Source organism: Rousettus aegyptiacus, unplaced genomic scaffold (genome assembly GCF_014176215.1).
Source record: "Rousettus aegyptiacus isolate mRouAeg1 unplaced genomic scaffold, mRouAeg1.p scaffold_m13_p_15, whole genome shotgun sequence".
Taxonomy (NCBI): Eukaryota; Metazoa; Chordata; class Mammalia; order Chiroptera; family Pteropodidae; genus Rousettus; species Rousettus aegyptiacus.
This window is the reverse complement of record NW_023416290.1, coordinates 16,185,714-16,211,528: the sequence shown is the minus strand read 5'-3', so window position 1 is coordinate 16,211,528 and position 25,815 is coordinate 16,185,714. Positions and strand designations below refer to the sequence as shown.

Below are 25,815 nucleotides of genomic sequence, written 5' to 3'. Positions count from 1 at the left end.
GCAGGTGCAGACGAACGCAGCAGTGAGCAGGTGGCGCCAGGCCCGCGAGCATGAACTATTGGGATGTTGGAAAAGGTGGTGAGCATAGCCGGTGGCAGCTTGGGCGTCTCTGTGTTCCCTACCTGGAGAGGTCCCATACTTGCACCGCGTCACCCTTACCACTCCGCTGCCCCGTTACCATGGGGACGGGTCACCTGACCGGGCGCCGCGCGCCTGCGCGGGCGGAAGGCGGGGGCGGCGCCATGATGCGCCTCCAGGGCGGTCTTAGTGAGCGCGCCGCTTTCCTCCCCTCAGGTCTCGGAAGTCCGTGCCAGTGACCGGAGGAGACAGCGGTAGCGAGCTGGTTCCTGTGGCCTAGGTAACAGCCCTGGGGAGAAAGGGGGACACTCCTGCTTGGTCCCAAACGAGGGGAAGGGGGGCGAAGGCGTGGGGACCCCGGGTTACCTAGCGGAGAGCGTCTTGGTCTCAACGGTTTTCGGGAGGCGGCGGCGGCGGCGGCGACGACGCCCTCTGCTCAGTGGGCTCCGAGCCCCTCTGTGCGCTCAGCAAGGCCTGGGGTGGAGGTGCGCGCGAGCGGCGCGCTCTGACTGCCCGCGCGTCTGCGGGGGTCGGGGTCTCGCCGGGGCGGGGGGTGGGGGACGGGGTTGGGGACAGAGCCCCGCGGCTGGGCCCAGGGCGCCGCCGGCAGCCCCCGCCGCAGCTCTGGACTCTTTCCCATTCCGGTTCTTTTCGACCCTTTTTGTTCCCCTTGGATGAGAGCCCCGGAGACCGGTGAAGGACGAGCCGCTGGCCGCGGTTCCTCCGGAGCTTCGCATTCCTCGGGGCTGTACTTAGTCACCTTTCTTGGTGGCAGAATCGGAACGTCCGGGATTTGGAGGGAGGAGGGGGGTGGGCTGTTTGTTGAGTGGGCGAAGCCTAGGCTTTCTGGAAGGAGGTGGGGGAGAAGCGGTTCCCTGCGCTTGTTTCTGGATAAGTTGGAGGAAGGGGAGAAACGTTTCCAGTAGGGTGTGTTCAAGAAGGAAATATCCCATGAGATCTTATGACTCAGACCTTTCATTTCAGGATTTCCTGGTAATAATGGGAAAAAGGCATATGGACCTAAAAAGTTTGCTTTTTCACTAAAGTGGAATTATTTAATCACGTTTTTTTTGTTTTGTTTTGTTTTGTTTTCCGGTGCCAATTTTCGAAAGGCATTTCTAGGTTCCTTTAGTCTGTATGTATTATCTGCATACACATTTATGGTAATTTTTTTCCCATTACGTAAGTCCGTTACTTAGAAAGTACATGTGGTTTATCAAAGTCTTAACGTGCACTTTCTTTAAAGAAACAATCGATTAAAAAGGAAAATTACATTGAAACACAGCCGCAGGTTGTTACGCGCGCGCGCACACACACACACACACACACACTCACACTCTCTTTCTCTCTCTCTCTCTCTCTCACACACACACACACACTCACACTCACACAATTAATTTAAATTCAAATTTGTCCAGTCTTTAGTTTTTCTATTTGCGGTTGAGGGCAAACAGTAAAAAAGGGGTTTTTAAAAAAAGTTTTCTGTTACCAACGTAGTTTTGTAAACGTTATGCTTTAAATGGTACGTAGCTATGACACAACAAATGGTTTGTGCCACAGAATAAAAATAAGGAAGTGGAATATTTTTTTGAAAGGTTCAGGAAATAGTCACTATATTACTCTAAATATAACTTTGACAACATTCATTTTTAGGTATGTTTGTGCATTATAGGAAAGGATGTAAAAATCATGACCAAAAGAGGAAGAATTTACTAATAGTTGGCATTCGGATGTACTGTTCAATAAAAACCACTTCCTTAAATTGAGCGTGACTCAACTATTTTTCTTGTTTTTGCCAGACTTGGGTACCTTTTTTAGGTAGTAAATGCCAATTGAGCATGACTCAACTATTTTTCTTGTTTTTTGCCAGACTTGGGTACCTTTTTTAGGTAGTAAATGCCAAGAGTTTCTAAAAAGAAAGATTCCCCAACTTAAAAATAATTTCTGCATCTAGTAATAGTTATAATAGCACTTACTAATTTCTTTCTAAGTGCTGCGAACATTTTTTGTACATATATTTAGTTTTTGAGGAGGTAACCAGTAACGTGGCTCAAAATTTAAATAACGAAAAGGTGTATAGTGTAGTGTCCTTTCTTCTAGGTTCTCCAGCCATCCATATTCCCTTCCGGTAGGAGCCAACCATTTTACATTTCTTAGGTATCCATCCAGAGATATTTTATACCTATACAAACAAACATGTAAATATATTTCCACCTCCTTTTTTTTTTTTACTGTAATAAAGTACACATAAAGTTCACCACCTTAACCATTTTTAGGTATACAGGTTAGTGTGGTATTAAATGCACTGACGTTTTGCACTCGTCACCACTACCATTCATCCCCAGAACTCTCTGCATCTTGTAAAATTGAAACTATACCCCTTAAACAATAACTCCCTATTGTTTTCTCCTCCCATCCCTTGGCGACCACCATTCTACTTTCTGTCTTTATGATTTCCACTAAGTACCTCATATAAGTGGAATCCTGAAGTATTTGTCTTTTTATGATTGACTTCTTTCATTTAGTATGATGTCTTCAAAGTTTATCCATGTTGTAGCGTATTACAGAATTTTCCATTTTAAGGCTAAATAATCCATTGTATGTATATACCACATTTTGCTTATCCATTTATTCCTCCTTGGACACTTGGGTTACTTCCATGTTTGAGCAATTCTGAATAATGCTATGAACATAGGTGCACAAATCTCTTCAGACCCAGATTTCAATTTGTGTGGTATATACATAGCAATGGAATTGCTGTATCATATGGTAATTCTATTTTTAATATTTTGAGGAACTGGCATACTGTGTTTTATTGCAGCTATAGCAGTTTACAGTCCCACTAGCAGTGCACAAGTGTTCTAGTTCCTCATCAACACTCGTCTTTTTTTTGACAGTAGCCATCCTTGTGGGTGTGAGGTGGTATCTCTGAGGTTTGATTTACATTTCTATAATGATCGGTGATGTTGAGCATCTTTTCATGTATTTATTGGTTATTCCTATATCTTTAGAGAAATGTCTGTTCATGTTCTTGGCCAATTTTGTTTTTTTGTTGAATTTTAGGAGTTTGGTAAATATTCTGGATATTAATCTCTGATTAGATATATTTTCAACTATTTTCTCTCATTCGGTGAGTTGTTTTTTTACGCTGTTGATAATGTCTTTTGATACATAAAGTTTTAATGCAGTTCAGTATATCTTTTTTCTTTCATTACCTGTGCTTTTGGTGTCATTTCCAAGAAATCATTGCCAAATTCAACATTGTGAATCTTTTGTCATATGTTTTCGTCTTAGAGTTTTATTGTTTTAGGTCTTATATTTAGATTCTTGATCCATTTTGAGTTAATATGGTGTCCGGTAAGGTCCACCTTCATTCTTTGCGTATGGATATCCAGTTTTTCCAACATCAGTTGTTGAAAAGAGTCTTTAACTCATTGAATGGTCTTGTACCTTTGTCAAAAATCACTTGACCACATATCTGAGGACTTATCTCTAGGCTATCTATTCGGTTCCATTGGTCTATATATCTTCATGCCAATACCAGTCTGTTTTAAATACTGTAGTTTTTAAATAAGTTTTGAAAGTTTTTAGTATTTTTAGTAAGGATGTGTGAGTCCTTCAGTTTTGTTCTTTTTCAAAATTATTTTGGGAGCCATGAAATTCCATATAAATTTTAGGATGGGTTTTCTATTTCCGAAAAAATGTCATTGAGATGTTGACAGGGATTGCATTGAATTTGTAGATCACTTTACGTAGTAATGATGTTTTAACAATATTAAGTCTTAACAGTTCATGAAATGGGATGTGCTTCCATTTATATCTTCCTTAATTTCTTTCAACAACGTTTTATAGATTTCATTGTATGAGTCTTTTACTATCTTAATTAAATTAATTCCTAAGTATTTTATTTTATTTTTTAAAAATATTGTGAGTAGGTTTTCTTTGTCACCATGAAAAGTCTGAATTTTTAACATATTCTTGGACTGGGGGCTTATAGCTATCTGTTTGTTCAACTGTCGTACCTGTCTCATCTCCTGTAGCTCTTTCAAAACTGTTACCTTCACCATGAAGCTCCATGAGTTTCCCCAGTTCAAATTTGGGCTTCCCCAGCATTTTGTCTTTTGTAACAAAGACACCATGGAGCAGATAAACAGATTGGCAGGCCTTTCTATTTTTTCCAATGCATCTGGAATTAATTTATTAACCACTTCTTTCAAGTCATTTGTCTGTACCTCTCAGGTCATGATTTCTATCATATTCTCCTGGATTTGGTGGGCCTGTTAATGCTGACCATAAGAGGTCTTCAGAATCTGAATGTTGCATTTTTTAGTAAAACCAGCACAGAATGTCAAAGCAAATACCATCGGTAGTCTTGACATTAATATGAGCTTTAATCATGGTCTGCCATTTTGTGACTGTGGAGCACATTTTGTCATGGGTAAGATCTATGCCATGGAAGTTAGTCAGGCATTTTTTGCCCTAAATATCTTAAGTAGTTATCTTTTCTAAATGCAGCTTCATCATTCTGCAGATCAGCTAGGCTCACTTCAAAAACATGACCCATGAGACCATCAGATGTGATTTTGGTTCCTTGAGATTTTGTGATTAGTGTTTTCCTAATATTTCTTATTTTGAACATACTTTTCACACCATACCAATTTTTCTTAGAAAATGGGTCAACCACTTGCTTCTTGAGTCCCATCTTGATGCTTTTGGTAAGATGGTAGTTCTTGCCAGCAGCCATGGTGCTACTCAACAGAACCAAAGGGGAGTATTGTATTTTTTTTGATGCTATTGTAAATAGAATTGTCTTTATAATTTTCTTTTTAGATTAATTGTTGTTCATGCATAGAAATACAATCGATTTTTGTGCATGAACTATTGTGTTAATTGCTGAATTTATTAATTCTAACAGCTTTTTTGTGGAGTCTAGAGTATTCTAAACCCTAAGCAAATAAGATCATGTCACCTGTTAACAGATAATTTTACTTCTTTTCCAGTGTGGAAGGCTTTTATTCCTTTTTCTTGCTTCATTGTTCTGACTAGAATTCTATCAAATAGAAGTAGTGAAAGCTGGACTTCTTGCCTTGTTTTCCTGATTTTAGAAAAAAACATACAATCTTTCTCCATTAAATGATGTTTGCTGTCAGTTTTACATTTTGTGGAAGTAGTTTCCTTCTATTTATATTTTCTTGGTTGTTTTTTATCACAAAAAGTTTTTGAGTTTTGTCAGATGCTATTTCTATATCAATTGAGATGATCACGTGGATTCCCCCTCCTTTTGTTGATATTTTTGAACCATCTTTGCATTCCAAGAATAAATCCCACTTGTTAAAAGATGTAGAGATGTGTAATCATTTAACATGCTGTTGAATTCTGTTGGCTAGTATTTTGTTAAGGATTTTTGCATCAGTGTTCGTGAGAAATGTTAGTTTGTAGTTTTCTTTCTTGTGTTATCTTTGGCTGTGGTATTAGGGTAATGCTTTCATTATAAAATTAGTTAGGAAGTGTTTCCTCCTCTTCAAGTTTTTGCAAAATTTTGGGAAGGATCGGTATTCTTTTTCAACATGTTTGGTAGAATTCACCAGGGAAGCCACCAGGTCCAGGGCTTTTCTTTGTTTGGAGATTTTGATACTGATTTAGTCTCTTTATTGGTATAGGTCTATTGAGATTTTCTGGGGTTTTTTTTTTGTGCGTTAGTCTTGGTATGTTTTGTGTTTCTAGGAATTTGTCCATTAATCTAGGTTATCCATTTTTTTTTTTTTTTGGCATACGATAGTACTCTCTAATAATCCTTTCTATTTTTGTTGAGTCAGTGGTAAATTTACTACTTTCATTTCTGATTTTAGTACTTTTTAAGTTTTCTCTTTATTTTGTAGTTCATCTAGCTAAAGCTTTGTCAGTTTTGTTGATCTTTTCAAAGAACCAACTGGTTTTTGTCGATTTTTGTCTGTTAATATTCTCAATTTCATTTGTTTCTAATCTTTATTATTTCCTTCTGCTAGCTGTTTTTTTTTTTTTTTTTTTTTTTTTTACACTACTCCCTACGGTTTCGGTTTCTGGTTCTGGGGGCAAGAACTCAGGAATCTCTTGCTATTAACAAGATTTCCAGATTATCCTTATGGACTTTAAAGTTGAAGAAACACTGTTTTAGGGCCTTAACATGGTTTTTACTTTGCTAGCATATGGTACGACTTTAGGTTACTGCCTTAATGTACATTTCAGTTGTTTCCTCTGCAAATTAAAAGGCTGTTGTATCATATTATTTTACACTCATTGAAGCTAATTAGATTACTCTTATATTTAGATAGGAAATATGCTGGAGTTCTGTGAAAATGATTTGAGGCGAGAATATTCAAGCCCTTTGCTGTTGAAAAGTTAAAGGAATCTAGCTTGTAGTAGCAGATATTTAAAGGAATGTGTCCTAAATCCTTTGCCTTACAGAAGAAATTTGTTGAATTACTATATGTTAAGCTGAGACCCTAAGCAAGTTGGTGACATAATGGAGCCTAGGACATGGGTTTTCTTTTATTTTGTCACTATATTTTTTATTTTTTCTTTATTATTAAAATGCAGATGTAATTGACATGTAACAAATTAGTTTCAGGTGTATAGCATACTGATTAGATATTTGCATATAATGAGAAATGATCATAGCAGTAAGTCTTGATAACATCCATCTGTCACTGCAGTTACAATTTTTTTCTTGTGATGAGTACTTTTAAGATTTATTCTCTTAGTAGCTTTCAAATATACAGTACCTTATTAATTATAGTCACTATGCTGCATATTACATCACCAGTATTTATCTTACAGCTAGAATTTTGTACCTTTACCGCCACCCATTTCGCCCATCGCCTACTCCCTCTCTCTGGCAACTACCAGTCCTCTGTATTTATAAATTCATATTTTTTGTTGGTTAGTTTTTACATATAAGTGAGATCATGTTGTAGTTGCCTTACTTTGTCTGACTTATTTCACTTAACATAATGTCCTCAGAGGTTCATCCATGTTGTCATAAATGGCAAGATTTCCTTCTTTTTGTGATTGAATAATATTCCATTATACATACATGTATATACACACATACACACACGTTTTCTTTATATATTCATCCATCCGTGGAAACTTAGGTTGACTCCATGCCATTGGAATTTTGATAGCGATTGCATTAAGTCTGTAGATTGCTTTGGGTAGTATGGGTATTTTAATATTAATTCCTCCAATCCATGAACGTGGAATAGCTTTCCATTTATTTGTCTTGTCAGTTTCTTTTACCAATGTCTTATTGTTTTCATGTAGAGGTCTTTCAGCTCCTTGGTTAAATTTATTCCAAGGTGTTTTATTCTCTTTGATGAAATTGTAAGTAGGATTGTTGTGTAGAAATGCAGCTGATTTACTTATTGTAGTCCCCTCTTATCTGTGGGGGATACGTTCCAAGACATAGAAGATGCCTGAACTGCTGATAGTACCGAAGCTTACATATACTATGGTTTTTCTTGTATGTATATACTTATGATAGTTTAATATATAAATTTGACACAGTAAGAGATTAAATACAATAACAAATAAAATATAGCAGTGAATATACTGTAATAAAAGTTATGTATGTAGTCTCTTCTATCAGAATATCTGAACGTAATACTAATTCTTCTTGTGATGATGTGAGATAATAAATGTCTTGAGAACGTTCACCTTTTCACTTAAAGGAAGCACTTTATGGTTTCCCTTTGGCATATGACATTACCAGCAAAACTAATCTTGTACTTTGGAGCTGTTCAATAAAATAAGGATGATGTGAACGAATGCTCTGAGATACTGCTACAGTCGATTTGATAAATGAGACAGCTACTAAGTGACTAAAGAGTGGGTAGTGTATACAGTGTGGATACACTAGGCAAAGTGATGATTCAGGTCCCAGGAGGAATGGAGGATGGTGGGTGTGATATTTCATTACACTACAAACAGCACACAATTTAAAATTTATGAGTTGTTTATTTCTGGAATTTTCCATTTAATATTTTTAGACTGCAGTTGACTGTAACTGAAACCTCGAAAGCATAGATACAAATTATTATTATTTATCTCGCAAGTTTACTGAATTCATTTGTAAGTTCTAAGTTTTTGTTCGTTTGTTTTTGTTTTTTTTTGGTGGAGCCTTCGAAGTTTTCTATAGCTAATATCATGTCGCTTTCAAATGGAGATGGTTTTCCTTTCTGATTTGGATGCTTTTTATTTCTTTTTCTTGCCTGATTGCTCTGGCTATAACTTCCAACACTGTTGAATAAAAGTGGCAAGAGTGGGCATCCTCATCTCTACCTTTTAACCCCCACCCTGCCAGCCCTGCTGGACTCTGGAACCAAATAGTCAAGGGGTATCTGTGGGTGGCAACTACAAAAACCAGAGCGTCAGATGTATCGTTTTTGCAATCCTAAACTTTCATCATCCCAAGAATTCTTTTTAACAGCTTAGGTTAAACAACCAAACATTATTTAACTTAAACAATCACACATCATTTTTAAAAAGACCAGTTGTAGTCAGTGGTTTGAGAAAAAGAGGTCAGCAACTCAGAAAATGATGGATATTGCCATTCCAGGTAGTATTATCTGGAAAACTTTACTAGTGTGTTTCTTACTTCATTAATCAGAGTGTTGCAGCTAGAAAGCAAATTAACTAGATGTTCCAAAATATCACATGCAGTATTTGAGTTATGGAGGCCTTTGGTCTGTGCTCATACTTAAAGGCTCCAAGAAAGTTTTCCTGACATTGCCCTGAGGGGGTGAATGGTCACTGGGAGAACTTGGTATGGAAACTACTCCACTGAGAAACTTCTTAGCAACTAATTTGGGGTTACTTAGTAAAGCCTGGGGGCGCACTGGTGCAGAGGCCCTTCATAAGGCGTGAAGAGGGTCAAGGAGGCTGCCGAGAGCTTAGAGTGGGCCAGACCTGGTCCCGCAGTAAATGCAGAACCCAGGTCTTTTCCAGGAACTAGACCGACTATTGATTACTCAGTCAGCTGCAGGGAAGGCCTGGGAACAATGTTCTGCAGTTTAGTTGATGTAATAGTAGTGTTTGATAGGTGTTTTAAGTGAGGGTAAAATTCTGACCTAATAGAATTATTTTCAGAATCCTCTTAAATCTCATTAATGGTCATTCTGAAATTCCAACCATGGTAGAAAGAATTTTTCAAGAGTAGCTTTGTGATTCTTCAAGAGCTAAGTAGTTTTGATACTTAGCACTAGGTCAAAGATTTAAATGTAGTATGCAAGTAAGTTAATGGAACCCTCTAGAAAAGTAACACAAAAATTTGTTACTCTCCTGGAATGCTTTTAAATGAATATTCAAAATTGTAGACTTGAAAGATAAAAAATACTTTTCAATAAGTATTTTAAAAATGTTTACTGTTTTTTTGATCACATTGGTCAAAATATTTAATAAACATTCGATTCCTTTCAGGATAAGGCATCATGCTAAATAAATAAAAAGTTAAGTGTGGACCTTGACCTTAAGTTACAGAGAAAAGGAAACTAGATATAATGTAAGGCAGAGTGAAATTGATGACTTGAGAAAAACAAATAATGTCAGTCTGGGCTCATCAAAAGTGCCATCACAGAAGTGGCTCTTGACTAGGATTTTGATAGAGAAGTTTTGGAGAGACATATTCCAGGAAGAGGAAGTAGTTTTTGTAGAGATATGGAGCCACAGAAGCCCTTGATCTGGGTGGAAAGGAACAAGTAGTTTCTGATTAGAATACTGTAATGCTTTAAAAGAAATTGAATGAAATGAGGCTAAAATCATTGAGGAATTCTTTATATTTTAGAAGAAGGGTAAGATTTAATTAAGTTCAACAAACTTAGAGCAAACAAACCTGAAACTAAATTTTAAAGAATATGCAAGTTGGGGTATTATTTCTTATTTAAAAAAAATTCTGAAAACCCCATTTCTCTTCTAGGCTTGAGTGTGTGGGCTTTGAAATTAGCTACTCATCCAGATTATTTTTCATGAGGAAAAGGGGATCTTGTAGGTAGGTGGTCAGTGACAGAATTAAAAATAGAAATTGTATTATTACTAGTCAACATTCGTCTCAGTAAATTTAAAATGATTTTATTTATACTATTGATAGAATGGTTAAAAGTTTAAATAAAATGTGTTTAAAGAGAAAACTGCTAGGGAACTGATCTATTAAAAGACAAAACTCCATTTTTTCCTAGATTAATAAAATTAAGCCATATTTTATTGTTCTTTCTCAGGAATTTTCATTTCATTCACTAACCTAAGCCATAATTTCCCTTTAAAAACTATATCAGTCCACTTCTGTTTAGCATTTTATTGGAGGTTCTAGCCCAGGGTAATTAGTCAAGAAAAAGAAATAAGATGGGCAAAGGATTTAAACAGACATTTCTCCAAAGAAAATATACGGATGGCTAGTAAGCACATGGAAAGATGCTCAGTATAATCAGTCATTAGGGAAATACAAATCAAAACTGTAGTGCGATGCTATTTCGCATTCTACATCTACTTGGCTGTAATAATAAAAAAAGGCAGATAATAATATTGGCGAGGATGTGGAGAAATCGGAACCCTTTCTTGTATGTCGCTAGCAGAAATGTAAAATGTTAAATAAAATCTAAAAAATTTTGGGAACCATTTTGGTAGTTCGTCAAAAAGTTAAACATAGAGTTACCATGACTCAGAAATTATACTCTTAGCTGAATTCCAAGAGAATTAAACATGTTTATATAGAACTTAGATGTAAATGTTTATTCCCATTATTAACACTATTCATGACAGTCAGAAAGTGTAGAACAACCCAAAATGTCATTGATTGATGAATGGATACTCAAAATTATTCAGCGATAAAAAGGAGTGAAGTAATGGTACATGATGCAATATGGATGAACCTGGATGCTTTATACTGAATGAGAGAAACTGGACATAGAAGGCCACATGCTCTTGTGATTCTAAATTAAATGTCCAGAACAGACAAATCAAGAGGCAGAAAGTAGATTTGTAGTTGCCCGGAGCTGGAGGGAGGGGAGAATGGGTAGTGAAATGTTCCGTTAATAGATGGTAGGGGTGGTGGCACGGCTCTGAATATATGAAGAACTTCCATCATGAACTTAAGAGGTAGATTTTATGGTATGTGAAGTACATCAATCAAGAAAATAACTTACTGTTTGATGTTCATTCAGATCAAGAGACAGAAACTGGTAATTTGAACAGTGAAAATTTTATATACAGAATTATTAACTATAACACGATTGAAGAAACAGGAATCAGCTAGTAAGAAGTAAAAAGGACTTTAATGAGTACAGGAGAGCACATTTAATAAATGTCTACTAACCCCAGAGCTCAGAGCCCCAGGAAGAGGCTGCCCTTTTTCCTACATCTGAGATCTAGGCCTTGAGGAGAAGCACAGCCACCACTCCCTAGATAGTAAAGTTGCCAAGACACCAAACTTACTGGAAGTTCGCCGTTTTGGGTATTGGGAGTGCCCAGTCACGAGAGGGGCTGTACCTTGGAACCCACTGGGCATGCTGGGGAAAGCTATTCCTGGGGGAGATGCCTTGCTGGTGGCACTGTGCTGGGAAGCTGCTCAGCAGAGTGCAGGGGTCAGTGGGCTGCTGCGCAGCACGGATGCTGGTGCTTAAGAGGCTGCTCCCTGTGGGAGCAAGACACTAGAGAAGTAGGCAGTGCAGGAGCCTGGCTGGAGAAAACTGCCTCACACCTCCAGCTCCCTTCACCGACAGCGCTTATCATCGTGCCAGCTGGTAAAAGAGCAATATCTGAAGGGCCCATCTTCACTTTCAGAGAGCAGCCAATACTGGGTGGATTTGGAGATGGGATGTAGTTAATTTAATACTGTCTCAAGAACCTATGTCAAATCCTATGCCAATTTAGGATATATCCTCGTATGTTGGGTTTAAAGAAAGTGACAGGTATTCATTTCAGAATAGCTAAACAAAATCTCAAAGTACACGTTCTTATAAAGCTTTTAGAAGATTTTATTTTAAATTACTTCAAAAAGTAATTTCATGGTCACTAAAACACTGAACAATATTGAAATGCTTAAAATGTAAAAATTTTCCTATTTTCCCTCAGTACCTTACTATTTCATTTATACCTCTTGAAGATAAAGCTTTTTAACAGTCGGTGTACAGTATATTCTTTTTCCTATATACAGTTGACTGTTGGATAGAGAGGGGACTAGATCACCCTTGAAGCTGAAAATCTGAGTATACCTTACGTTGGCCCTCTGCATACATAAACTCCCGATTGCAGATTGAAATACAGGTTGATCCTTGAAGGGTCAGCTATACATATATATGTTTATATTGGTATATATGTTACTGAACTCAGGTCTGGCTGCTTGCCACCCATAAACCAGTTACTCGAGGGACAAGAGTTTGGTAGGAAAGTAGATTTATTCAAGAGCCGACTGCTGACACAAAGGCTGTCTTGCTGCTTCAATGCAGGTGGGGGTTATGATAGGGAGAAGGCTGAGCAAGGGATTTGTGGGGTGGGGGAGATTCCAGAGCCCATAGGGCTACATCCCAGAGGGGAGGAGGGGACCAAGGCCATGTATCTTGTCTTTTTGGCCTTGGCTTGTTCCTCAGCCACCTGGAGGGGCGAGTGGAACAGAGGAATTAACAAGGAGGGGTTGGGGAGCAGCCTGCTCTGATCAGCAGCCTGGATGGTGCAGCGTTGGTCTGGGGAGGATTTTGTGGTCTTCTGGCACTGAACATCTGGGAACTAAGCTAGGTTTCTTCGAAGTCTGTTCTAGAGTTCTCAAGCCAGCTGTTTATCTACAAGTTACATATTAGTTAACAAGGCCTTTTCATGTACATAAAATATGAGAGCAAGATTGTAAGGAAAATTAAAAAAAGAATTATAATCACAAGATTATAATAAAACCACAACAATCGCAGTTACAATCCCCGCTGTTATTTCCTCATTTCCATTTCTCTGAAAGTTTTGTCGATCTACCTGTAATGGGCTTGTGGGACAATAATTCATCACGAAATGCTCGAACTTGCAATGAGATATGGTGTTCACTTCCTTTAGCTGGAGGAAGAGTTCTAAGGTGCATTTGCTACCTGACTGTCAAGTCTTGTCTACATAATTTAGTTGTTATGATTATTTTTAACATTCTGTAAAAGACTAATGTTAACACTAATACAGTTAGGCCTAATTACAATTCCTCCTAGGACCAATTTTATTCCCGATGGTATCCAAAAAGATAAATCAGGAAATCTTCCATGTCTTGGAATGAGAGAGTATGCATGACAAAGGTGGCAGGGTAGGGGGGCAGAAAAAGCAAGTGAGTCACAATGCGATTGAATTAGGCAAAGACTGATTGAATAAGAAAAAAACTATTAAAGAAACAAAGTTTGCGTGAGGTTACAATTCCAGTTACATCTATGTTTATACACACACATATGTTTATATATTCCTACTGATAGAGTCTTTATAGGTAAATATTGAATATGAGCTATTTTCAGGTTTTTGTTGTAAGGTTGTAATCCTTATTTGCCAAGCACTATGTATTCTAGGTAAATCACATAACCGTTCTCTGCTTTTCTCAACTTTTGAAATGAAGGGACTTTTACTTGCAAGGAAGTTTAAAATCTGTAATAGATATGTTTTGATAATAGTGGTAACTGTGGGAGAGGTAGTTTAATAACCATTAATTAGATAACAATTTTTAGTATATCCTAGATGTTCATATATTTTTTTGTTTTGTGATTTAAACGTTTTTTATTGTGTTAAACATTTACACATGTGTATGTTGTTGGCTAATGTTGTTGGCTATGTATATTATTTAAAATTTGAATCCTAGAAATTTACTTTTTTTTTTTCTTTAGAAAAATCCTGCAAAAATGTCTCTGTACCCATCTCTTGAAGACCTGAAGGTAGACAAAGTAATTCAGGTATGTTTAATTTGTTGAGGTACTTGTTTTCCCCATATATTATGCTGTACATTTTACTTAGAGGTAAAGTGAAGCAAGAAGCTTAAATAGATGTTTTTGTTTACTTGTACTCTGCATACACAGTTTTTTTTTCAGTTTATTGCAGATTAAAAAGTTACAGGAAAGCTAGTATTTCATTGCATTGTGAATTATTGGGCATGGGATATTATTTCTTCAAAACTGGACTTAAACTATTTAGATTACATGACTAAAATTTAAATTAAATACAACATATAATTGGTATATACCAACTTTTTAGATGTTCTAATTTTTTTTGTTTAAAATTATAGCTCAGTGTTCTTTTGAATCTTCAGGCATGACTAGTCTTTAAAATAATTTTTTTGCTGCCTTTTTAAAGTTAAAAATTATAAAAATAGTGAATGTACATGTTACTTACAGAAGAGTAAGTAGTATGAAAGCACAATGAAAGCACAATGAAAGTGATTTATTTCCCTGTGAATATAAGCAGCAGACATTTCACATGTCCATGCTTTAAATAGCTGTGTTAGAGATTATGGTATTTCTGATTTCATTGGATTGAAATTTTGTAGTCCTTGCATGTTAATATTAACTTTGGAAGCAGATGCTTAGTTTGAGTTTGGGATCAATTCTTTATATTTTGAAAATTTTTGTTTTTTAATGAACCCATCTTGTTTCCAGTTTAGTTTCAATGTGATCTCTTATAACTCAGAATTTTTTCAGCTGTTGTTACTCTTAATTTGACAAGATAAATCAAGCTCCTGTTACTTTTTTATTCCTAAAATCTTAATATGATAAACGTGATGAAATTCTTTTTCAGTTGTTTACTTCAAAGCTATTTCTTCCAAAGATCATTTTACTTGAGACCTTGACCTCAGTTGACTCTAAGTGAGATTTACTTTTTAATAATTTTTAATGAGCATAAAATGTTTATTTCAAACTTATGGGAATTCTTAAGCAATCTTGAGAACAAACAGGCAAACTGTTGACCATTTTAGGGTGGAAAAAACTCCCAGCAATAATAGTAACAAATACATGACCGGAGTTATTAACCTTGTAGTAATGATTGGGTAAATATGGGGGTAGGTCAGTGAACATGTATTTTCCATCATAGGTTCACTGTGGATATTAAAATGTGGTTTGTAAAATCTCTGAAATCTATTGTTCAGTTGCCAAGGCTTCAATGCCTCACAGTTTTAAGTGGCCTATTCAGGCATCTTAAATGCTCTATCACTTCTTTCTTCAGTATTTTGTCAGTATTTTTCTCATGTGGTTTTTATTTTCACAAAGTTCATCAAAACAAATACATTTTCCTTTTAAAAAGGCTTTATTTGAAATATTATTCAGGAATAACAGTTAAGCGATTAGTATGACATCAGAGCAATAAATGATAAGGATTTGCAGATGGATCTGAAAGAATGGCTAATCTCTTTCATCTTTTTTATTTTTATGGAATTGAACTCTATGAATAACTTTGGGCAGAGGTTTTTGATTTAGAAAACAACAGAAAAAGAAGAAAAGACTTGATATTGACAAATACTGGATTAGAAAATTAAAAGGGCTACAACCTACACAGGCTAACTAACCTCTTTAAGGAGATGCACATTATATGGATATTTCCATTTGAAGACCTTTTATGTTCTGAGCATAAAGCTAGCTTCTTGGAGATATAAAAATGAGTAAGGAGGGGGAAACTTTTAATTTTTTAATTTAAGAAATTTTAAATTCTCACTGTGTTTAAAAATATTCCTAGCCTAGCTACTAAAGTCTTAGGCTATTTGTTGATATTTAGGTTTATTTCTGTTCTCGAGATGCCTCTGCAGAAGTGGTATTTATTTTCTAATCTTCTGGCCTTTGACACCATAGCAAAGCTACATTGCCACAGTAAACTGGCAATTCATATTTTATAAACTACATTAGAATAGCCATTAGGCTGTAGCTTTTAGCATTACATAATCCCTGAACCTCTCTCTCTATTATGAATCCTGAACAGGAGCCTGCGATTGCCGTACCTATACGAAATAAGCTTTTAAGAAACAATGATATAGAGATCTAGTGCTCATCAGTTTCCTAATACAGTGAGTAGATAGAGGTTGGCAGTGGTGGCTCCATGTTCTCTCCAACTACTTTCTGGAATAGCAGAAAGGACATGCCCTGGCAGCAACTGTGTGCTCCGTGGGAGACCCCACCCCACCACACACACCCTTTTAAAAATAGTTTGAGAGTTCAAGTTAGTGGGAAACAACTTGCTGCACTTAATGACTCATAGTCCTTAAGCCCTTGTTGTGCCATCTTTCTTCTACTACTCCAGATTACATGATAATTAGATAGCTTCGTTTACAGAGAGCTTTCTATGTATATTTTTCAGTATTCCTTGGATAAGAACAATAGCAATGAATGAAAAAATAGAAAATAATAACCAATCTAAAAAAGACCAGTTTTTAAAAATTCATTCTACTATTTTGAGCAGTTTTAGTTTCACAGCGAAATTGAATGGAAGGTACAAAGAGTTTCCATTTTACCTCCCCCTCAGTACACAATGCACAACCTCCTGGACTATCAACATCCTCACCAGAGTGGTGCATTTGTTTCAGCCAATTATCTACACTGACACATTGTTACCACCCACAGTCCCTTGTTACATCAAGTTCACTCTTGGTGTGGTACACTCCTTTGGTTTTGACAAATGTATGACATATTTTCACTGCCCTAAAAATTCTTTGCATTGCCTTTTCCTCCCTCTCTCCTCACTAATCCCTGACAACTGCTGTTCTCTTTACTGGCCTCCATAGTTTTGCCTTTTCCAGAATGTCATATAGTTGGAGTCACACGGTATTCAGCCTTTTCAGATTGGTTTCTTTCACTTAGTAATAGGAATCTAAGTTTCCTCCATGTATTTTCATGGCTCAGTAGTTCATTTCTAAATGTTTAGTGCTGAACAGTGTTTTTGTTTTTGTTTTTTTTCTTAGAATTATCCAAGAGGTAATCCACTGGCCCCTAGTTTCTTTTAGCTGATACCTGGTGAAAGAACTTTGAGAATTCAACATACTCTGAGTTTGTGGATTGTTGTTTAAAATTATAAAGATTTTCATGCTGCTTGTTATTTCAGCTTAGAATGTGCCAAGTTATAAAAAGTAAATATTAAAGAATGACTCAATAACAAGCATATCATAACATTTACAGTCCATGGGAGTGAAGTATCATTCAATGCTTTTGTAGGCCGTGTGAATTTAAATTAAGCTTCCATCTCTTTCTAGAGATCTTTGTGACTACTCTTGGCATTAATTTCAGGGCTAGGTTGAGATGCAGGTATAAGCTTTACTACTTAATTGATATGTTTCTGATTATGTAAGAAGGGATGTTTGAGATGGGTCATATAGCTTATTACCAACTTTATCTCTAAATGATGTAACCATTTCAGAAAGTCAAATCTGTCTCTAAAGGAGAAAAGATTTCTATCAGTGGGCTATGCAATATGACATGGGCTTTATAAAGGCAGCACAGAGGGAAGTTCCTGAGTAGCATTAATAAATATATATGTTGTCAAAATGATTTTGGCAAGTTTATTTAACAGTTACAAATTGTATTCCTTTATCATCATTATTTTATGTCGTTGATAAAGTATGCGTTTTGCATACTCTGACGTTTTTGAATTTGGTATAATTAGTTATCCCTTCTTATGCTTGCTAAAATGAAGATAAAGTTTATTTCAGTGGGATATGCTGAAGTGCCAGAATAATTAAGAACTTAATAAGTATGTAAATTTATAGATGTTTTTCGATATGTGACTTTTAATATATAGTTGAGCTTTTTTTCTTATGCAAATAAAAAGAAAAATGAGAATAGGTAGCCATGCATTTTATAATACATTATGAAAATGTTAATTTATTAATTTGAGGCAGTACTATGAAATATTGATTATAAGATATATAGAATGGTGCTTAGTCAAGTTTTATGTGACAGTGCTACAATATTTAAGAGTACGAAATGTATTTTCGATTTGCAGATGTTCTTTGAAAAATATGTTGCTGAAGAATTTGAAATTAAACTTTCTTGAATACAACTTCGGTGTTTTAGTTTCTTTTTGGAAATACTGAATATAACTTATATAAGAATTTTAAGTAAGCATATATATAACATTATCGTTAGAATTTTCTTCTTTTCTTTTTCAGGCTCAAAGTGCCTTTTCTGCAAACCCTGCCAATTCAGCAATTTTGTCTGAAGCGTCTGCTCCCATCGCTCAAGATGGAAGTAGGTTTATACTTGGGGTTCATTTTCCTTGAACAGAAATCTTTGCCCTTCCGCTGAAATAGGGAATCCAAGATTTAAAAAAAAATTGATGCAGCATAAAATTGGTGGTAAAAGGTCTAGTAGTAAGAAAAAATGTTTCTTTTAAAAAGTAAGCCTTTAATCAAGAAAATGAACTGTGAATGTGAAGATGTGTTTTATAGCTTAATGAAAATTAAGTAATTAAATGAAATTTTAGCTCTCATAAGTTCCTCACTTATGACTGATACATATAGGTGAACTGTGCCTATACCACTAGTCTTCAACCTCCTGAACTATCCTCTGTTTTGGAGGTGGGGGGAATTTTCAGCCACCTTGTTTTGGGGGACCTTCCTGAATTCTGGAATCTACCGTCTCCATGTCCTTCTCTTTGGTACCTTTTCCTTCTAAATTCATAGGTATTCAGGAGAGAGCCCTTAAATAATGTGACTTAAGATACAAAAGGAGTTAAACAGGTTTGTGTGGCCTCTCATAACTATTTATAACTTTGTTTCTTTTAGAAAATCCATTGCAAGTCAAATAAGGTAAAGAGTTTTCAGGAATAGTACCTAACTCTTACTACTAAGTAGAATACTGTTAATTTGAAATATTTCATTTCCAAGATTTAGTTGGAGTGTGGTTAACGTTCTTAAAATGATAAGACAATAAACTTACAAGCTTTGATTTTTTAAAAAATTATAGTTAATTGATAAGAATCATTTCATAGCTGTGTTTATTAATTGAATTATAAAGTAGCTGCCTTGCAGTCAACATTTTGGTCCGTTGTTTTATATTGGAGAATCAGTGATATATTTACAAAATTGCTAATCAAATTGGTTATTTTAAGAAAAAGGAAGATAAGATAACTTAATTTGGAAAAATTGTTCTTCTGAGTATTTAGAAGTTTGAGGATATTTCAATTCAAATATCTTCATTTTTTATGACTTTCACCTTAAGCTTTTTCTGTATTTTCTATTTCTGATTGTCATTAAAGAGATAGGGAAGGTGTTTTTCCAAATAGTTATGTTCGTTAGATTTATAAATTAATGTAATTTTTTAAACACAGAAGCCCATTATAATAAGTTTTCATTTCAATTCTATTCAAAAATATTTCATTTGAATGTTTTTTCTTCATTCATTTATTTATTATTAGATCTCTATCCTAAATTGTATCCGGAGCTCTCTCAGTACATGGGCCTGAGTTTAAATGACGAAGAAATACATTTAAATATGGCCATGGTCCCTGGAGTACCAACTCAGGGGGTACGTATACTAATTAATTTTGAATTATATAAAATCATGCTTTACATATAGATTATAAGCTTTCCTTTTTGTGGCGAACTCACAGATATATAACTTTAGCATTGACCTCTCAGAAATTTTAGACTGTCTTCTGAATAACACTTCTAAGTAGTGTACTTCCTTTTGTGCTGTTACCACTTCTCTAATTCATTAGGAGTTAAAAATTTAGATATCTTTGACTAGTCCATTCTTCTCTGTCTTCTGCATTTAGTCAGTTACTAAGATCTAGTGCTTCTGTCTCCATCATGTTTCTTATATTCATTTTATGTATTCCAGTCCTACTGTGACCCTATTCGAGGTTTCTATACTTCTGACCTTGATTATTACTGTCATATATTTCCTCTTTTAACTTCTTGCAACAAATAGTACGAAGCTGATGATAGATGAATTATTCCGAAGTACAGGTCTATTTTATCTTCTTTTTTTGCTCACAATTTTTTAATATTTCGAAGTCTAAAGTTTCTTGTAATTAGACACCAAATTCTAGGCTTAAATATAATGTATCTCATAGCCTTTTATTAAGGTCATTGCTGTAAGACCATAGTAGCATTTTATAGCGCTTACTATAATAAAAGTTAAATACTTCATAAGGACAGAGTCCCTGTCTATCTCGTTGCCATAATCCTAGTGCTTAATCTAGTACCTGCCTGGTATTTATTTATCTACCAAATATTTATTAAAAATTCGATTATATCATAAATTTCAATAGAAATAGATATTGCAATAGAGATAATTTAAGAAATTAGACAAAGAGGTTTAAGAATTTAAAAACAAAAATGGAATACATGCATATGCAATTGCAGAAAGTAGCTGCTCCTCTTAGGACTGGAGTAACAGAAAGTTTGAAGTAATCAGAACCTAGAAGCCTGGGGGAAGAGCTGCATGTGAGCCAGGCCTCAGACCTTGGAGGAGGGCACCCAGTTGGTGGTGCTGGTACCTCAGAGGAGCTGCAAAGAGGCCTGTTCTGGGAGTGTCAGTAAGAGCTGGAGAATGCAATTCACTGCTGTCACCAACGTTAAGGGCTAGGCCCAGGCAGTGTTGACAGGAAAAGGAAGCAAACAGGAAGACATGAGGACTTGTCCTTCTTTAGCTTTCCAGTCTCCTTCTAGTGCCTCCTGTGGTAGGTGTTAACCAGAAACCCGCTGACAAAGGAAAATGTTAATGTGCATAGTTCAACCTCCAGCAACTAGATAGGAGGGTTTGGAGCTGATGGACAGTAGCTTATTACCTTGCATTGCCTACTCCTTTCACTACTCAGTATATCCACATACTTCAGCAGATAATTCTAACTTTACATGACAGTAATAACTATTAGTTTCCCCTTAAAAGATGCAATTCTTCATAAAATTGAGGTTCGGCAAACATTTTCTATTAAAGGACCCATATTAAGTATTTTAGGAGTTTTTTTTTTGCTGACTACACATGATCTCTGTTGCATATTCTTGTTCTTTTCTTTCTTTACAAATTTTTAGAAATAATAAAAATTATTCTTAACTCATGGGGTACAAAATCAAGTCAGTTACCTCTGACATAATGAGGTTACTCTTACCTTTTCCCCAGAATAGGATGATAGCAGTTATCATGGCTTTATCTGGGCGGTAGTCCAAGGTATTGATTACTGTGTGATATTAATTACCAAACACTCTTAAGTATTCAGATTCCAAGCTGAATATTTTTAACCTCTAGACAAAAGTATAAAGTTAGCCAGTACCAACAATTCACTTATTAAAGTAAAAGGAGACAGGGAGAAACAAAAAGGTTAATTAGTATACGTGCGGAAAATTTATAGATACAGGCAGAGAAGAAAATAGAGTTGTGTAATTCTTATTTTGGTAACTAATCAGGAGGCTGTAGTCTTTTCTTTCTTAATATTTATTGGCGTAAATAGCCTAAACCTTTGTCTTTGAAGTGTCTGAATCACCAGGGCTCTTTAGTGCCCTGCCATTTCTTTCTTTTTTGTTTTAATTTGTTGGTGGAGATTTTTTTATTAACTCTTCCCATCTAGTGAATTTTTCATTTTACATATTGTATTTTTCTTCTCTAGATGTTTCACCTGGTTTTTATGTCTTCTATTTCTCTCCTTTATTTTTAAATTCTTGTGCATATTGAACATATACTTTAATAGCGGCTATTTTAAAATCTGCCTGCTAATTTCATGATTTATTTCCAGGTCTCATTCTATTGACTGATTTTTCTCATGACTATGGGTTTACATTTTCATGCTTTTTCATATGCTACCTAATTTTAATTTTATGTCGTCAGGTGTTGGATTATGTTGTATTTCTTTCAGGAGTGTAGGCACCTGTTCCGGCAGGCAATTAAGTTACATGCGGATCAGCTTGATCCTTCTGGGGCTTTTTTTTTACACTCTGTTGAGGTAGGTCTAAAGCAGCCTGAACTGCAGGGCTTGTGTAGCCCCACCACTAAGGAGGCGGCGTGTCTCCTCTGGGGCTCTATTCAGTGCCCTGGGTGTTCGATGAGCACACTCATCTGGCTGCTTGGGAGCTTAAATGGCTCCCAGCCCTGTGTGAGCTCCAGGAACTGTTCAGCTACAGCGCCCTGCATGTACTTTGCCTGCCTTGTGGAGCTTCACCTTACACATACTCAGATTAGTGTTCATCCACGAACTTGAGGGGTCTGGAGATCTATCTCTAGTGATCCCTCCTCTTTGAGAGTCATCCCTGAAAATTCCAGCTGTCTTATGAGCTGCTTTAGCCTCCTGACTTCTGATCTTTGTCTCCTGAACTCATCAACACAGTGACTGCTTGGGATTGGCACCTCTGTGTCCTTCCCTGGACAGTGCAGAGATCCAGGACAATAGGGCCCACCTTATGTGGTTCCCTTTTCTCAGGGATCACTGCCTGTGCTGCCAAATCCACCGTCCAAAAATTGCTGCTTCCTATTTTTCTACTTTTCTAGTTGTTTATGGCAAGAGGGTAAGTCTGGCTCCATTATGCCTGAAAGCAAAAGTCTGTTTTTTTTTTTTTTAAATTAATTTTGCTTTTGGACATGGAAGACCTAAAGGCATCTTGGAGAACCCTCCGGGTTCCAGATGCAGCCGGACACTCATTGTCTAGCAGCAGCTGTTTCCTCCTGGTGACCAGAATTAACCATCCGAGCCAGGTCAGTAACGTCTTCTTGCCTTCATATCAGTGGCATGTGAAGTCGAAAGCAGTTAGGTGACCTTCTTATTCGGGGCAAACATTGTTGTGTCTCCTGCTGAAGTCATTCCTCCCTGGTAAGCAAGACCTCCAAACTGCAGAGCTCAAAGGTGTGGGCACGGGATGCGGAAGTTTTGTGTGCGGGTGTTCAAGTGTAGCAGTGAGTGAGAGCAACCATACCCACAGCCACACCTTCATTTCCAGGCCCTATATTCAGGCCTTGGAAGAAAGCTCATTATGTATTTGGTTGCTCAAAGCATATATTGTATCCTGTAAGATAGAATCCCAGCCTTTTGATATGTTGTCTTCCGTGGGCACCTTAAGTGAATGGAGATGAGAGCCAGTAGCTTAAGAACCTGCGCACCGCAGGCACTGTGCTAGCTGTGGTAGATAGAAGAGTTAGAATAGTGAACCTCAGTCCCCACCCCCGCTCCAGTAAACTCATGTTCTAAACAAATCAACTGATAGTATGACATAGAGGAAGCGTAAGTGAATAGATTTCCAGGGCTATATTTTAATTAGGTGAACATGTATATTCTCTCTGAAAGGTTGACATTTGAGCAGAAAGCTGAATGAAATGAGGCACCGAGGCATGTGAATATCTGGTGGGAGAACATTCCCTACAGTATAGAAAGAGAACTGAAAGGCCTTCAGGCAGAAATGAACTTGGCAGACCTGAGAGACAAGGCCTGTGTGAGCAGAGGAAACAAATTAGAACATGGTAGCACATGGCATTGGAGAGGTGGTTAGGGCCAGGTGGCCTTTTATTCCATGGTAAGGGACTGGGATATGAATTGTGGAAGTGGTATAATCTGATTTTTTTTAAAAAAGATGTCTATTCTTGCTCTGTGGGGAATGGGTAGTAGAAGGGCAAGCGGCTAAGCAGAAGCACTATCTAGAAGGTTACTGTAGTAGCCTTGCCAGAGGTGGTTGCTTAGAGTGGGGGAGGGAGCAGAGGTAACAAATGTGGTGTCAGTCATAATGGTCATAGTAGGTAAGAACACATGTAGGTACTTAAAAATGCTTGCTGTAAAAAATGAAGATTACTTTTTCAAAAGTAAAACCTACTCCGGAGGCTACCTTTTTGTTCTGTATTCCAGCTAAACTTAAACTTAATAATTTATTTGTATCTGAAAATTTTTTTCTATTCCATTACCTGATTTTCCTATGGCTCGTAGCTATAATTATTTATTTTGAATCTTTGTAATCCTTCATAAGTAATATTTTCTGGCATTGTGTTCTGATTTCTAGTATAGTTGTGTAGTATGTGTGTGTGTTACTCCAGGTAGACTATCAGCTTTAGAATATGCTGTCATAATTACTATGAGTTCTGAATGAAAAAATTTATAATCTGTGGCGTATTTGTATAGCCAAGCTTCCTCTTTCCTCATCGTTGCTTCTCTGAGCATCACAATTCTTAGGTAGATCAGAGCTCTTTATGACAGATTTCAATTAAGAGGTCTTGGTGAGTTCTTCCCTCACTTTTTTTGATTGAGGACCTTTCCTCAATCAGTCTGCTTAAAATAAGAAACCAGTTTTGGTCAAGAAAACTTGAAAAAAATATGAGTTCCTAAGAGAGCTATTCTAGGGCAGTGCCTGCAGTTGGTTAATCCACTGATGTTTGTTAAGGGGGATGAGAAATGAGAATCTTTACAATGGCACTGGGAAGTAAGAAGGTTGCCCTTTTACAGAAACTCTAAAAGGGTAAGTTGACCATAGAAAAGAGCTCTCTGGGAAATGTGTGTGTTTCAAAAATATGATATGGCCTTTAAGTTCATGGATAATGCATTTGAGTTGAGGACAAGCCAAAGTGTACATAAAGTAAATGGCAGTGAATTCAGAAGGCAGCAGAGAGTAGGTCATTGACTCTGTTAGAGATGATAAATGTGGGAATACGTTACTTGGGGAGTTAGTAAATAAAAACCAACGTCATTTTTACATAAATCAAACCGTATCTCAAGGAAATAATTCCCAGATTACTTTTTGGGAAACCATACTGAGTATATTCAAGTTATTATTTTAGATTTTTTCACAGAGAATGTTTATAAATATTGACACACTGTATATGTTTCTGTCAGCAGTTGGTGGTAGCAAGACCTTCCAGTGTGAACTATATGGTGGCTCCCGTAACTGGTAATGATGTTGGAATTCGTAGAGCAGAAATTAAGCAAGGGATTCGTGAAGTCATTTTGTGTAAGGATCAAGATGGAAAAATTGGGCTCAGGCTTAAATCAGTAGATAATGTAAGTATTTTTAATATCCATTTGAATTTGTCTAAATAACTTATAGCATATTAAGTGATCAATTTTAGAATCATTTAAAATTAAATGCTTTAATTATATATAATGGTGTATCTATGAGACTATTTTAAATCTGCTAACTTAATTTTTTTCACTTGGAGATGCTCTATTGTGAAGAGGCAGAGTTGGGACTCCAAGCATTACCTTGAATGCATTTTTTTTTTTTTTTGCCTTTTTGAGTCTTCTTTCCTGAATAAAGTTCCCTAGTCTGTATATATTATAATAAAAGGTTTATAGAAATAGAATTCTAGCATTGAAATAGGACAATATATGTGGAAGTTAAGACTGACCATTATATAAATGTCTAACCATTATGCTGTACACCTGAAACTAATATAATATTGAATGTCAACTGTAATTGAAAAATCAAAAAAGCAGGGGGTGGGGATGTGAAGGGGAATAAGAGGTTAAATTTTCAGGTTAAACAAGTAAGTTGGGGATGTGTATAATATAGGGAATAGAGTCAGTGATATAATCAGAGCGTTGTATGGTGTGAAATGGTTGCCAGGTATTGTTTCTGGTCTCGCTTCTTTAGCCATATAAATGTTGATTGACTATGGTGTGCACCTGAAACTAATATAGTATTGTATGTTAGCTATATTTTAATAAGTCTTTTTAAAAAAAGGACTGGCCAGTGAGAATCAGTGGTCTAATGATGAGTATTTTTAAACCAAATGATCATTTAACTTCTTACGAAGTGGTTTTGCAGTTTTATTTCCTTCCTTCAGTTTGAATTTAATAGGTCATTTCTGAGCAAAG

The 25,815-nt window shown here is 36.3% G+C and overlaps 1 protein-coding gene and 1 pseudogene across 2 annotated transcripts in view; one reads left to right on the top strand and one right to left on the bottom strand.

Moving 5' to 3' along the window:
- Positions 1-213: 213 nt before the first annotated feature.
- LOC107521186 (syndecan binding protein) overlaps positions 214-25,815 on the top strand; it is a 31,340-nt gene continuing 5,738 nt past the window's right edge. Inside the window, exons 1-5 of one of the 2 annotated variants that reach the window (XM_016165656.2) lie at positions 214-358; positions 13,944-14,009; positions 18,200-18,278; positions 19,447-19,556; positions 24,838-24,999. In XM_016165656.2, the coding sequence (XP_016021142.1) occupies positions 13,959-14,009; positions 18,200-18,278; positions 19,447-19,556; positions 24,838-24,999 (402 nt within the window). In that variant the 5' untranslated portion in view covers positions 214-358; positions 13,944-13,958. Of the gene's footprint in view, positions 359-13,943; positions 14,010-18,199; positions 18,279-19,446; positions 19,557-24,834; positions 25,000-25,815 lie in introns of both variants that reach the window. The other variant, XM_036232836.1, reaches the window with a different exon arrangement.
- On the bottom strand, positions 466-4,822 carry LOC107521187 (annotated as a pseudogene).